General features: G+C 49.7%; 2 protein-coding genes and 1 pseudogene across 4 annotated transcripts; 2 read left to right on the forward strand and 1 right to left on the reverse strand.

Annotated features, from left to right (window-relative positions):
- Window positions 1–17: 17 nt before the first annotated feature.
- Lrrc46 (leucine rich repeat containing 46) lies at window positions 18–6,785 on the reverse strand. Its single transcript, NM_027026.2, has 8 exons — window positions 6,499–6,785; window positions 6,283–6,388; window positions 4,188–4,296; window positions 1,886–1,932; window positions 1,512–1,621; window positions 1,288–1,357; window positions 875–1,020; window positions 18–440 (listed from the first exon to the last, which is right to left on the reverse strand). The coding sequence occupies exons 1-8, from the start codon at window positions 6,518–6,520 to the stop codon at window positions 79–81; spliced, it is 972 nt and encodes a 323-aa protein (NP_081302.2). The 5' UTR covers window positions 6,521–6,785; the 3' UTR covers window positions 18–78.
- On the forward strand, window positions 2,051–3,151 carry Gm11533 (annotated as a pseudogene).
- A 212-nt stretch (window positions 6,786–6,997) lies between the features above and the next one.
- Mrpl10 (mitochondrial ribosomal protein L10) lies at window positions 6,998–14,629 on the forward strand. 3 transcript variants are annotated; one of them, NM_026154.3, is made up of 5 exons: window positions 6,998–7,068; window positions 9,944–10,113; window positions 12,446–12,610; window positions 12,829–12,973; window positions 13,495–14,629. In NM_026154.3, exons 1-5 carry the CDS (start codon window positions 7,017–7,019, stop codon window positions 13,749–13,751), a joined length of 789 nt encoding a protein of 262 aa, NP_080430.1. In that variant the 5' UTR covers window positions 6,998–7,016; the 3' UTR covers window positions 13,752–14,629. The 3 variants fall into 3 exon arrangements, with proteins under 3 accessions (NP_080430.1, NP_001344736.1, NP_001344737.1); NM_001357807.2 differs by having other exon boundaries at window positions 12,829–12,933; NM_001357808.2 differs by lacking the exon at window positions 9,944–10,113.
- The last annotated feature ends 163 nt before the right edge of the window (window positions 14,630–14,792 follow it).

Raw genomic sequence — 14,792 nt, forward strand, 5'->3', positions numbered from 1 at the left:
CATGAAAAGCATTCCAAGCCCAGAGACACTTTATTGGGGCAAAGCCTGAGGAGGTGGCGCGTGCATAGAGGCTGTGCGCTACTTTGTGCTTTTCTTGTTTGTCATTTTTGTCATGCTGGGGGTTGCAGCCTGAGAGGTCTTGGAGGTTGTGGCTGCTAGAGCCCCCTTCCTTGCCTGGACAGAACTTTTCTGGTTCTTGGAAACCTGTTTCTTGGTAGTAGAGGCAGTCTGAGTTGAGGAGGTAGCTTTAGGGGCTGACTCCTTCCCAGGCTGGTCAGTGGCAGTAGAGCTGCAGTCCCCAGCCATGGGCACAGCAGGCAGCAGGGGCAGGTCTGTGAGGACAGGCTGTGTCTCCATCCTTGACAAGTGCTCTGTCAGTGCTGCCTGCTGCCTGCGTTCCTGATGCTGATGCAGTTCCTGCTCCAAGTCCTTGAAGAATCCTGGGGGAGGAGAGGTGTAGCCTGGGCTCAGTAGGAGAGCCTTGGGCTCTGGGATATCCTTGGGTAAACCTCCCGCCATGCCCAGTAAAAGGAGTATGGAGCTGGGGCTCCAGCATCCCCTAGTTAGATCGTGCCCTGATTCCAGACAGAGGTGGGTCATTGGCACTCACTTTATTATGGACAGCAGGTGGTCCTGAGGCTGATGGAAAGTGTGCAAGTAACCCCCAGGGACTATGTGCCACATTGGGAGGGTGACACACATGCCACCCTCCTGAGTGGCTCTCTGGGAACATGAAGGGCCTAGAGTGGAGGAGACCATGGAGCTGCAGAGAGACCACTCCACAGAACTAGCTGCCTAGGACGGTGTCAGTGAGATTCTCCCAGTCCCTGGGGCCAGTGTGAGCCTGGGGTGACTGCAAACTGGAAATAGTCACCTCGCTCTGCGCAGAAGGGGCCATTGAGCTCTGGAAACTCATCATCATCATCTGAGGATTTATCCTCCTCATCTGAGGTCCACCGCTCCAGGATAGGCTGCTTGTCCAGGTCCAAGAGCAGTGGCAGGGCTCCTATCACCATCTTCCTGTAAGGCAGAGGAGCAGAGGCTACCCACGAGGGCGTAATGGGACCCGGGGGGGTACAGTGATCTGTGCTTTAGTGCCCATCCCTGGATGGCAATGACTTTAGGAGATGGGCCTGGGGTCAGCCTCAAAGAGCACCAGGCTGGCTCCTGTGAGGTGCTGGATATGGGACTCAGGCTAGGGGCAGAGGACATGATGGCTTGTGGGCTGACAGTGGCTGCCTAGAGCCCGGGTGAGGCTCGCTCAGCTCACCCTCAGTCCCTTCTCACCTGTAGCCTTCCTGGTTGGTGCAGGGATTTCCACACAGGTTGAGGATGAGAAGGCTCTCAGGGAGCTCATCTGTACAGCAGAAAGAATGGGGTCTCATGCCTGCTCTGCACCCCCTTCCCCAAGAGAGACAAGCATCGGGGACTATAGCAAAAATCAGAAGGAGCTTGGAGCCAAGAGGAGAGAGGACCCCTCCATTCCATGAACCAGGGCCAGGCGTCCCTACCTAGCTTCAGCGTTTCTATCAGGTTCTCAGACAGGTCCAGAAACTGGAGGTACTGGAGGTCAAGGAGGTTTTCCACATGCCTGATTTGGTTTCTTGCCAAAGACAGGAAGCTGCAAAGGAGGGAGGGAAAGACAGAGACAAGGCTGAGCTACAGGACGGCTGGAGAAGGAGGAGGGAAAAAGGAGGAGGGCAGGGCGCCAAGTACCTAGGCTCCCTGTGTAGGTAGCTGGCTGACAAAGTGGGGACTCAAAGCCTTGTGGGCTGAGGGAAGCAGAGTCAGGCTTAGAGAGCCCCAAGCCAGTTCTAGTGGTGTAGCCAGTTTCTCGCCACCCACCACCCACTCCCTACTCTTTCCCTGCCTTGGTGCCACATACCGCAGGGAGGTGATGCATGCCAAGTTCTCAATGCGCTGGATCTTATTCTGCAGGAGGAAACCAAGGTGGGGAAACCAAGTTAAGGCAGCCGGGTGGGAAGTCTTGTGAAAGGGATGACAGTCTACCACCATGGTTATGCTCAGCAGCAGCCATTACCCTTAGAGAATGGCCACTCAACCTGACCAAGTAGCTGGATGCCATTTCCTTGGGGGGAGAGGATTTGTTTTCTCTGGTCAATGGTTAATGTGTAAACTTGGGGCTAGTTCAATGAGTTGACCAAAGATGGACTGGAAACTCAAGAAGGAAACCAAGGGGCCCTAGGGAAATGGAAAAGGCCTCCTAGGGGTCTGCAAACCCAGAAGGAACAATGATTGTGTACTAGTTGGCTCACAAGACTTTTATAGGAGAAGTTTAAGCGCTCTGGCTATATTCACCCTAGGAAAGGCTGAAGATCACCCAACCACCACGGCACAGCCTCCAAAGGATCTGAAGGGCCCCAAGCACTTCCGGAGCCACAGGTTCTACCGTGCAGACACAGCCAAGTCCAAGAACCACACCACACACAACCAGTCCGGCAAATGGCACAGAAATGGCATCAAGAAACCCCGGTCGCAAAGATACGAATCTCTTAAGGGGGTTGACCCCAAGTTCCTGAGGAACATGCGTTTTGCCAAGAAGCACAAGAAGAAAGGCCTGAAGAAGATGCAGGCCAACAATGCAAAGGCAGTGAGTGCATGTGCAGAGGCCATCAAGGCCCTGGTGAAGCCTTAGGCCATCAAGGCCAAGATGCCAAAAGGCCCCAAACTCAAGCGGCTGGCTTTCATCGCTCACCCTAAGCTTGGGAAGCGGATTCGAAGCTACATGGCCAAGGGTCAGAGGCTCTGCCAACCGAAGCCTAAGGTTCAAATAGAGGCAGGGGCCAAAGCTCCAGCTAAGGCCCAGGCTTCAGCTGCAGCCCTGGCTCCCAAAGGTGCTCAGGCCCCCAAAGGTACCCAGGCCCTTCTGAAGGCCCCATGGAAAAGGCTCCTGCCAGTGTGAAGACAGACGGACTGCTGTGACACACCTTCCCACACATTATTTGCAGATGACCAGTGTCCTTTGCTGTTTTTACAAGTAAACTCAGGCAAGATCAGAGAGGAGAGAGAGAGAGATCTGAAGGATGTAGGCAGTATCAAAATGGTAACTGGGTACTTGTTTAAACATTTTTAATGACATTGTATATGTGTGTGTGTGTGTGTGTGTGTGTGTGTGTGTGTGTGTGTGGTGCGAGAGCACATCTGCGTGGAGGTCAGAAAACAAACAAATTGATAGTCAGTTCTCTCCTACTATGTGGGACTTGGGATTGAACTTAAGTTACAGGCTTGGCAGCAAGCCCTTTTATGTGCTGAGCCATCTTGCCAGCCCTTTATTTGTTTGTTGGCTGGTTGGTTTTTCGAGGCAGGGTTTCTCTGTGTAGCCCTGGCTGTCCTGGAACTCACTCTGTGACCAGGCTGGCCTCAAACTCAGAAATCGCCTGCCTCTACCTCCCAGGTGCTTGGGATTAAAGGCGTGCGCCACCACTGCCAGGCTGTTTGTTTGTTTATAGACAGTCACTTAATTTGGCCTTGGCTGGCCTGGAAATTATAGAACAGGCTGGCCTCCAACTCAGAGATTTGCCTACCTCTGCTTCCCAAGTGATGGGACCAGAAGCATGCGCCCCCACACTTGGATCTATATTTATTTTAAGAGTTCTGTGTGGCAGACTGGGACTTCCTATGTAACTTAGGTAGCCTCGATCTTGTCAGTCTTCAGTGCTCAAGGACTGGGGTGACAGGCATATGCCACCCCCCCCCCCAATGGGAACAGGCTTGAGCCTGAGAGGATCTTCGACAGTCTAGAAGGCCTGGAATCTAGACCAAGAGAAGTGTCCGAACATAGTGATTCTAAAGCTCGGAGCTCTTGGTAAGGTGGGGTAGGAAATCAGTCTTTATGCTGGTTTGTTTGTTTTGCTTTGTGTTTTCAAGACAGGGTGTCTCTGTGTTGTCCTGACTGTCCTGGAACTCACAGAGATCTGCCTTGCCTCTGCCTCCAAAGTGTTGAAATTAAATGTGTGTGCCACCAACACCCAGCCAGAAATTAGTGTTTCAATTCAGGAGAATTCCTGATCCACTTGGGAATGTTCTCCTGGCCAAAACACCAGAAACGCAAGGATGAGCTGTTCAGCTGTTTTCAGATTAGACAAACTAGGTTCACAGCAGGGAAAGGACAGGAAGCATGAGTGTGTGTGCGTGTGCGCGTGTGCTGGGGGTGGGGGAGACTTTACCGATTGCAGGTAGAGGCTGTGAATATTCCGGAGTTTCTCTAAATTCCCGATACAAGTAATCCCTTCCCCGTCCAGGCGGACAGTCTCCAGTTCACCGAGAGTGTGAAACCTAGAGGAGAGTAAACAGGGTTCACACCTGTGGTCTTCAATAGATGATGGGAGGGAGGGAAGAGGAGACGTGTCTCACTCAAGGAAAGGAAGAGGGTAAGGGCTGAGTGGCTTTGAGATGTCAAGGACAGCTTCGTGACACCAGTCTAAGTCATGAGACTGGCTGGTCTCAGACACGTGGCTCTCCAGTGGTGGCGCGGAGAAAGCCAAGCACAAGCTGACAGGGGCCTTCTGGAAAGCTGCTAGGTGGCTGTCCATGCTTCCTGGAGATTCGGAACAAGAGCAGCTTTCCTAGGATGGTGGCGGCAAGGCTGGGGTGAGGATAGATGCAGAAAGACTCATGTCTCCTGGCAGAACCTTTCTCCCTTTCTAATGGCTATGGAAAGAAATCACTTGTTCTATCCTTATGCTCATTATTTCCAAATTTACTGAGTGTCCTCGGGAAAAATGACGTAGGCCCTCGGCCATCGTTATTAGGGAGTCCAACAAGATAACTATGACAGGTGGATGCCAGAGGCACAAAAGTGGGTACATGGACCATGTACCAACTCCACACTGGGGGCGTCAGGAACGTCCTAGAAGAGGTGACCAATGCATAGGCAGTGAGAGGCGGAAGGGGGAGGGGGACAATGCCGTGCATGCATGTGCTAATCCAGCTTGTCTTGAATTTGCATATGCCTGCGAATCCTTTGGGTACTGTAAGATGTGGATTCTAATTCAGTAGGTTTGAGCGGGTGTCCTTCTTTCTTTCTGGTAAAGGCAAAGAGCTTCGTGTAACCCTGGGTGGCCTCAGACTTTCTGTGTAGCGGTGGGGAATGAGCTTGAACTTCAGATCTTCCTGCCACGACCTCTTGAGGGCCAGGATTATACCACAGCCAGGTTATTGTGGTTGTTAGCGTGTGTTAGTTAGGTTATGTGGTTGTGTCCAGTGAGCTATATCCCCAGTGGAAATTCATTTCTAACAAGGCAAGCTCTCAGGCGATGCCAAGCAAGACTATGCATGGTATGAGTGCTGGAGAGAGGGCTCAGAGGCTGAGAGCATCACTGGCTGCTCTTCCAGAGGTCCTGAGTTCAATTCTCAGCAACCACATGGTGGCTCATAACTATCTTTGATGGGATCTAGTGCCCTCTTCTGACATGGAGGCTGGAATGAATTGTACACATAATAAAAAAAAAGAATGTTAAAAAAAAAAAAAGAAGCCGGGCATGGTGGTGCATGCCTTTAATCCCAGCACTCGGGAGGCAGAGGCAGGCGGATTTCTGAGTTCGAGGCCAGCCTGGTCTACAAAGTGAGTTCCAGGACAGCCAGGGATACACAGAGAAACCCTGTCTCGGAAAAAAAACAAAAACAAAAAACAACCAAAGAAAAAAAAAAGAAAGAAAAGAAAGAAAAGAAAAAAAGAACATGGTATGAGGAATTGCACACTTGCAGAATGTAGCTGTAAATAAGGTTGGTTAATGCTATTTGGATTTTACTCTGGCTGTAGTAGGTTGTTGAGGAAGTTTCTACCAGGGAGTAATTAGATTTATCATTTATAACAATCAATGGTGTAACAGCAGTATGGGAAGGCCAGACTGGGAACTGGGCGGAGAATTTTGAAGTTTGCTAAGAGGTGAGGTAGTGACCTCCAAGGCAGCTGAGGATGTATGAAAAAAATCGTCTTCAAGAAGTAAAAACCGCTGGGTGGTGGTGGCGCACGCCTTTAATCCCAGCACTTGTGAGGCATTGGCAGGTGGATTACTGATTTCCAGGACAGCCTGGTCTACAGAGTGAGTTCCAGGACAGCCAGGGCTACACAGAGAAACCCTGTCCCGAAAAAAACAAAACAAAACAAAACAAAAAAAAAAGTAAAAAAACCAACCGGAAAGTAATACTGATTAGTAAGTGGAGTAAGTAAGGAGAGAAAGTTTCAAAGTCAGTACAGCTCAGCAACCTGGACGTCACTGTTCCCGCCTTCTATCACCCCTTTCTCTCCTGTCCACTCACATCTTTTCTGACAGGTCTTCATCTCCAGGGAAGGTCAGGTTCCGCTTGGTGATAAGGGCTTCAGTAATGTGGACACCTTCCTCGGTTCTCTGGGCAGCTTTCTTAGCTGGGGAAAGATGAGCCTTTTGTCGCCTTGGGTTCATTTTTTTTTTTTTTTTTTTTTTTTTTTGGAAACCCGACCGACCTCACTGTTGCCCAACTGTTCTGTCAACTCACCTTCCTGCTCGTCTCCTGGCATGATCTAAAATAAACAGCGGCTGCTTGAGGCAGGTAGATGGACGAAGGCGAGCAGAGAAGCTTAGACGGTTGGGCTGGTTGAACCCAGGTTGGAGGGAAGACTGAGGAGACAAGGGCAGGGGGTTCTGAGAATTATTGGGGGTGCGGTGGAAAATAGGAGTAAATGGGAACGAAGGATCTGGAGTTAGAGGTGTGTAGCGTGGCTTTACTGGCCTTAAACTGAAAGGACCAGAAGGAATAGAAAGAACCGTTCCTTGAGGTCTCGCGTCGTTGCTAGGAGACTGGACGCCAGGTCTGACGGAACGGGGGGAGGGGGGGAAGAGGAGAAAGAGGCCCAGCTCCACGCATGCGCATAGCGGCCCTATCAGGCGCCACGCCCACTATTTCCGGGCCCGGGTTTTTGTTTTTTTTTTTTTTTTTTTTTTTTTTTTACTGCTGCCCCACAATCCTTAGCTACTTCCGTCTCCGCGCAGCGCGCATGGGAACTTCCTGTAGCGATGGCTGCGGCGGTGGCCGGGATCCTCCGTGGAGGTCTCCCGCCCCGGGCGGGTAAGGAGTGGCCCAGGGCCTCCCTGCACGCAGGATGGCGCTCTCTAGCCCTCGCCACCCTCCTTTCCTTCTGACCTTTCCCGTAATCTCTGACCGTCGACAGCTCTAGGAGACCCTGCCACTAGCCGGATCTCTGATTTGACTGGGTCATTACCTGCCGGTGACATCCCTTCCACAGCCCCTCCCCCCAAGCCGGGAATCACAGGACCTCGCTTTGGATTTTTCTAACCCTTCGCTCAGTTCTTACTCCTGGTCCCGGAGAGTCCTTTCCAGAAAATTTATGTATTCCTTCTTAAGGTCTTAGCCCAAACACAGATTCAAGTCTTCTCTCAACTACCCTCTCTCCATAAAGAGCAGGTTCTTTGGTGAAATTTACTTTTATCAATTCAGTCTAGTTTTGTTTATGCACGTGTCTCGTCTGATCTGTTAAACTTCACTGTGTCCATCTCAGCTGTGGTGTCTGCTGTTAATAGGCATCAGGCATTTAATGGGTAAATTTGACACCATACTGTAGGATTGTACTCATTGCTTCAAAGCAAAGGCACCTTGGGAGGAAGGCATTATTTTTATTTTTTAAAGAAGTATTTACTTTCTGTAAGTGAGTACACTGTTGCTGTCTTCAGACACATCAGAAGAGGGCATCAAATCTCATTACAGATGGTTGTGAGCCACCATGCGGTTGCTGGGAATTGAACTCGGGACCTCTGGAAGAGCAGTCAGTGCTCTTAACCGCTGAGCCATCTCTCCAGCCCCATCTCATCCCAAAGGCACTCGTAACAGCTCTTGTGGCCCTTAACCATAAAACCTCTCACCCTGGCAATCCTCTATATTACCTGGAGTCTTCTAGCTGATCTTTTCCCTACAAAACGACGCTATTGGTCTTTATGTTAGGGTTGAAAGAGTCACGTTGGCTCAGAGCTTTGAAGAATGTCCTTGGGTGCAGAGGGGACCTTCCAAGCTTTTCCTATTATCATCATTTTGTGCTATTGGGCACAAAAAGGTCAGAAGGCAGCTTGCGTGCCTCTTTTTCTTTTCTCCATCATAGGGGGATTCCAAGGGTTGTGTTTAGGTTGTCAGAGTTGGTGGGAAGTGCATTTATTGCACTGGATTAGTCGTCTCGCAGGCCTTAGTTTTGCAGTTTGAGTCAGGGTCTCATTAGTGAGGCTGATCTTGAACTCGGATTTCAGGTATTCACCATCTGACCTGAAGAAAGACTCCTTTGGGCGAATTGTGAGGTTGTTGTGTTTTTACCCCCTACTTGCTTCAAGTCATAGGAGCCTCAGAGCCGTGGGATGAAGCCATCATTAGCACGGGAAGAGTTTATTAAAATACAACTTTTTGGACCCCACCACCGAGTTTCAAATTTTATAGGTTTAGGGCAGGCAGGAAAGTATGTGCACTCCCACACAAAGCAGATGTTGGTGTCTTGATGGAGGTCTTTGTGCTTCAAGAACTGCTGCTTTGAGTGAGGACTGGCATGGTTGGTCATGGTGGTGTTCTTTCATTTGCTCTGTTTTTCTTGCTTGCTAGGGATGGAACCTCGGGCTGGGCAGGTAGACCAGTTCTGTACCTCTGAGTTGCAGTCCCAGCCCGGATGACTGTTTTATGAATAGTTTTACTGGAGCACGGTCTCTTTGCTTTACATATTGTTTGTGGCTGCACTGGTTTCTGGTTGGTTAGTTGATTTTTTATGTCTTAGTACCCCCAGCCAGCCTGAGCCTGGAACTGAGAGATGCCTCTATCGCCGAAGCCCTACGAGTGAAGATGTGCACTGCCATGCCCAGCTTGTTTCTTCATTTTAAAGAATACTATCCCACAGTGTAGCACTGACTGGCATAGAACTCAATGTGTAGACTACTCTGGCCTTAAACGTGGGGCAGCCCTCCTGTTTTCTGAGTGCTAATTTATATGCATGTTCCACCATACCTAGGATATTATTATTACTAATTTATTTTGTGTGTTTTGATTGCACATATAAGGTATATTACATTTCTGCCTGGTGCCTGCAAGTGTCAAAAGAGGGCTTTAGCTCCTCTGGAACTGAAGTGACAGACAGGTGGATGTGAGTCATCATGTGGGTGCTGAGAAGTGAACCCAGGTTCTCTGTCAGTCAAAAAGTGCACTTAACCACAGAGCCATCTCTCCAGCTCCAGCCACGTCCAGGCTTTTATGGCTGCTTTTAGCAGGGTTGACTGACAAACTATATGAACCCCCAAACTTAAAATATTTATTATTTGGCCATTTAAGGAAAGCGTTTTCTCAATCATCTCCTCATATGCTTTGATTATTAATTTAGGCTCTGCTTTGCTTTTTGAGGTGGTCTTGTACCTGGGACTGTTGTCTTACTAATGGCAATTCTGCCTTAGCCTCCTGAGTGAATTACAGTGTGCATGCTAGTCCTGGTTCTCCATCTCCCTTGTACTTTTAAAATACTTCATCTTGTAAAAAAAAACTTTTAAAATTCTAGGGCTGTACACAAGGAGGACCTGTGGAGGAGGACTGGATCTGTGGTCCACTTGGTAAAGTGCTTGCCAGCGCGCATGGGGCCCTGGATTTACCCCAGCAGGCTTAAAGCAGGCATGGTGACATAGACCTGCAGTCCTAAAGGCAGCACACGGGTGGAGTGGGCAGTGAGTTCAAGCCAGCCTGGGCTGTATGAGATCCTGTCTAAAGACAAACAAAAAGCAACAGTAACAAAAACCTAGAGAGAGGATTGAGCCTCTGCTAAGGTCACCCACTAAGAGGAGAAGAGAATTTTTTTGTGCCATGCCTAACTCTGTGAACCGTGCCTTTCTCTGTGGAGGTGGAGGTGTCGGTTGAAGACAAGCGAGGTCCTCCAAGGGGCTGTGTCTTATGTTGCCATCTCCCCTTGTAGCTTGGCTGCCCACCCTCCAGACTGTGCGCCATGGCTCCAAGGCTGTGACCCGCCACTGGCGAGTCATGCACTTCCAGCGGCAGAAGCTGATGGCTATAACTGAGTATATTCCTCCCAAACCTGCCATCAACCCGAGATGCCTGCCACCTCCTCCCAAGCCCCCCAAGGAGGTAAGGGGCTCAGTGCGTGTTACTTGGTGGTGGGCTCATGAAGCTGGACTCCAGCCCTGTGGCTACTCAGATCAACAGTTCACTTTCTGAGAGACAGAGTGTGTGTGAGAATGTATGTACACACTTGCCACCGCTCATGGCAGAGGGCAGCTTTCAGGATTCAGGTCTCTCCTAATACCTCGTAAAGTCTCCTGTTTCTGCCATGCTGCATGCTCCACACTGGCGCACGGCTTCTGGTGAGTTCTCCTGTCTCACCACAGGAGCTGTGACTACAGATGTGTGAAAGCACACCAGACTTCCTTACGTGAGTCCAGGGGGTGGATATCAGATTGTCAGGCTCCTACAGCGGGCACTCTGAGTCTCTGAGTCTCACCCACCCTAGATCCTTTATAGTAGAATACACACTTGGTTCTGCGTTGATGTCACGCTCTGCATTTTCTGTAGTTTTTTCTTGTCTCCAAAAAAAGCATCTGGAAGCTTTACAAGTTAGTGGGCGGGATTCCACTCCTGCTTTTTTTTTTTTTTGAGACAGGGAGTTGTAAGACCTTCTCAATTCCTTCATGCTCTTCTCGATTCCTGGTTTTTCAAGACAGGGTTTCTCTGTATAGCCCTGGCTGTCCTGGAACTCACTCGAACTCAGAAATCCACCCGCCTCTGCCTCCCAAGTGCTGGGATTAAAGGCGTGCACCATCACGCCCAGCTTTTTCCCGTTTTAAAGGAGCCGAAGCTTCCCCATTTTCCCTGAGCCGTGGATGATAGAAGTTTCTGTCTTTTGAAAGGAACAGGAAGAAGCTAGGTGTGGTGTCACAAGCCTATAATATTAGTGTTTAGGAGGTGGAAGCTGGAGGCAGGGTGAAGCAGTTGTTCAGGGTCATCCTTGGCTATATAGGGAATTCCGTATTTGACAAGTTGTTTTGAAGAAAAAACAAAAAACTGGGCAGAGCAGCACACACCTATAATTCTAGCACTCAGAAGGCTGAAGCAAGAAGATTGCTTATGCGTTCCAGGCTAGACTTGTCTACCTAATTAGTTCCAGATCATCTAGGACTAAAAGGAGACCCTGTCTCAAAAAATAAATAAGGCGAGGGCCTGGAGAAATAGCTCAGCAGTTACTTGTTCTTCCAGAGGACCCAGGTTGGACCTTAAACACCCACATGTCAGCTCATGACTATCTGTAATGCCCTCTTCTGGCCTTCTAGGTCACCGCATACAAAGGGTACACACATGCACGCTAGCAAATACTCATACACATAATACACTGATTAAAAAAGAAAAGAAGGGCTGGAGAGATGGCTCAGAGGTTGAACGCACTGACTGTGTCTCGAGAGGTCCTGAGTTCAATTTCCAGCAACCACATGGTGGCTCACAACCATTTGTAATGTCATCTTGGCGCCCTCTTCTGGTATGCAGGCAGAACACTGTACATAATAAATAAATAAATCTTAAAAAAAAAAAAGAAAGAAAGAAGAAAATGGACTCCTGCTAGAGAAGTGCAGGCGCTCATTGCTAAGCTGGGCTCTAGGGCCCAGCCTCACTTCCTCCAGGTTTGATGCCAGGCGCCTTTCCCCACTGAGCCATCTTCCAGTCCCCCATCATATATTTTAAATTGGTAAAATGATTCACCGTTGGCACAGTGTGTTGGCACAGTGTGAGATGATAATTGAAGTAACTTTGTGTGTGTGGTACTGAGCATTGAACCACACTGGACAAGTGGCCTGCGGCCAAGTCTATCCTGAGCCTTTATTTTAACTTTTTTCTTGAGAGAGCCTTTTTTTTTTCAGTTCCAAAATTCAGCCTTTTTTTTTCTTTTTACTCTGTAGCTCAAGCAGGCCTTGAACTTTTGATTTTCCTGCCTCAGCTTCCTGAGTAGCTAGCATTAATTTTACAGGCTTGCCGGGCAGTGGTGGTGCACACCTTTAGTCCCAGCACTTGGGAGGCAGAGGCAGGTGGATTTCTGAGTTCAAGGCCAACCTGGTCTACAGAGTGAGTTCCAGGACAGCCAGGGCTACACAGAGAAACCCTGTCTCAGGGAAAAACAAAAATAGGCTTGTTTACTACAGCCTACAATGAAGTAACACAGGCTGCCTGGCGAGGTGTCTGGAGCCAGCGGTGCTCTCAGGTTTGCAGACTCTGCTCTGAAGCCTACAGTTCTCTAGGGGAAGTGGAACAGGTATGGAAGGCGGGCTTCCACACTGCAGGAATCAGGCCCAGCCCCCCTTCCTGTTCTCCAGCTTTTTACACCTGGCATCACTGACCATCCTGGTGCCTGTGTGGGGTGAGGGAGGGTACCAGACCATCTGCGTGTCTCCTCAGCCACTCCTTCTTGCTGCAGGAGTCAGGCCTCGTCCGGCTCCTGCGTCAAGATATAGTAGCAGTTTTTCGGGACAACCGAATGATAGCTGTCTGCCAGAACGTGGCCCTGAGTGCAGAGGACAAGCTTCTCCTGAGACACCAGCTGCGGAAACACAAGATCTTCATAAAAGTCTTCCCCAGCCAGGTAGGGCGGCCCTGGCTCTGGCCTGTCTTCTCTCATGGCTGCTGAATAGGAGACTTCCAACCGCTGTCCTAGGCAGCCTAGACAGCCCAAGAGCCTAAACTGTGGGTGGGGGCTGAGGAGACCCCTGGGTTGCACTCTGCTTGGTACAGCCTGTGACTAAGGTATGTGACTTTCCTCTCTTCTTGTCCCCCATTAATCATTCTTTCCTGTGATCCCAGGTCCTAAAGCCTTTTCTAGAAAATTCCAAATACCGAAACCTGCTACCCCTTTTTGTCGGACACAACCTGCTGCTGGTCAGTGAGGAGCCCAAGGTCAAGGAAATGGTGCGGGTCTTAAAGAGCGTTCCTTTCCTGCCGCTGCTGGGTGAGTGGGCAGCCCTGGGGTAGGACCGGGCTGAAGTAGGATGGCTGGTGCAGAGCCCAGTGCATAAGGCCTGAGTCAGCATGTTTGTTGGGGACTGACTGCCACTCAACACCTGTGCCATGGTGCTGGAAGTGGCATGTGCATGCTCCCCAGTAGGTAAATAAAGATGATGAGGAAGAAGTATCTCAGATAATAGGGCTGAGGTCAAGTGCCGTGACCAGTGTGCTGGGGTTCATTCTATAGAGAAGACTGCCTGTGACCTCAGAAAATTCAGACTAGATGCAGCTCCACTTCTTCACTCCAAGATCTTGTCTTCAGAGAAGTTTATGAGGCACTGATGTTAGGGAGTTTTAGACTCTGGCGGATGTTTATTTATGTTTTCAAGGAAAGAAAGAGGTGATGCATCCCCAACAGTGGGCTGAGGCACACGTGTGACCCTGAATTTAAGACCAAGGTGGGCAAGAAGGCAGATTCTTGGGTTTGGCGTTTGCAGGGAGCCTGCTGACCCTATGTTCTTGCAGGTGGCTGCGTTGATGACACCATCCTCAGCAGGCAGGGACTCGTAGACTATGCCAAGCTGCCCAGCCTGGATCAGCTACAGGGGCAGCTGGTAGGAGGGCTTACTCACCTCATGGCCCAGACCCGCTACCTGCTTCAGCACCAGCCTGTCCAGCTGACTTCCCTGTTGGATCAGTATGTCAAAGAGCAAAACGAGGGAGATTGTGCCACGTCAGCCAATGAGAAGCTACATCCTCCCGATCCTGCTCCAGATGCCTAGCCGGCCTGTTTTACCCAGCTCTGCCCATAAACACACTCTGTCCCTGTTGTCTGTCTCGTTGTCTGGCAGAGATCTAAAAGAATTTGGAGTGGGGAGTGGCCTTGTGTGACTTGGCTCTCATTCACAATGACCTCCTTGGGGACAGGCCTCTTGATGATACAGAGAAATTCCATTCCAGACTGAGGCTGCCCATTGTCCTTGGTTTCACTGATCACTGTCTTTAGTTGTTCCAACTAGGGACCCGATAGGAGCAGTCTCCTTGAGTTCTCCCTGCACAAGGCAGGGAGAACAGAGACTCTTGCCCAGCCTCCTCACCCACTACCCCATGCTGTTTTCCCAGTCCACATTCTCAGTGCTCGTGCCATGGTGGACCGGCTAGGAAGACTTGTGAATGGCACCTCCTGGGTCTTGTGCCAAGCACTCTACAGACACAGATGCCAGCTCCTTTAGTCCTCACCATTCAGGAAACAGCAGAGAAGCCTGAGTTCTGGATAAGGTCTTGAATTCGGTTCTCTGAAGCCTCAAATTCTCAAAGTAGAACACGAGTGGGTCCTGGTGGGCTGACGTTGGCGTTCCACCCTTCGGGTGTGCTGGGCTGTGGAAAGAATAGGGAAACTGCTTCGTGATAAAAATAAAATAAATTTTATTGCCTTTTTTATTTTTTAAGAATTATTTTATGTGTAAAACTGTGCTTACGGGGCTGTAGAGATGGCTCAGCAGTTAACAGCACTGACTGCTCTTCCAGAGGTCCTGAGTTCAATTCCCAGCAACCACATGGTGACTCCCAAGCATCTGTAATGAACTGGTGACCTCTTCTGGTGTGTCTGAAGACAGCTACAGTGTACTCATAAATAAAATAAATAATATTTTTAAAAGCCTGCCTATGTTTATATCTGTACCCTTTGTATGAGCCTGTGCACACAGAGGTCAGAAGAGAGCATTGATCTGGAGCTAGAGTTCCTGGTGGTGGTGAACCACCATGTGAGTAGGAGATTGAACCTGAGTCCTCGGAAGAGCAAGTGCTTACAGCCAAGTCTCCAG

Source organism: Mus musculus, chromosome 11 (assembly GCF_000001635.26).
Source record: "Mus musculus strain C57BL/6J chromosome 11, GRCm38.p6 C57BL/6J".
NCBI lineage: Eukaryota > Metazoa > Chordata > Mammalia > Rodentia > Muridae > Mus > Mus musculus.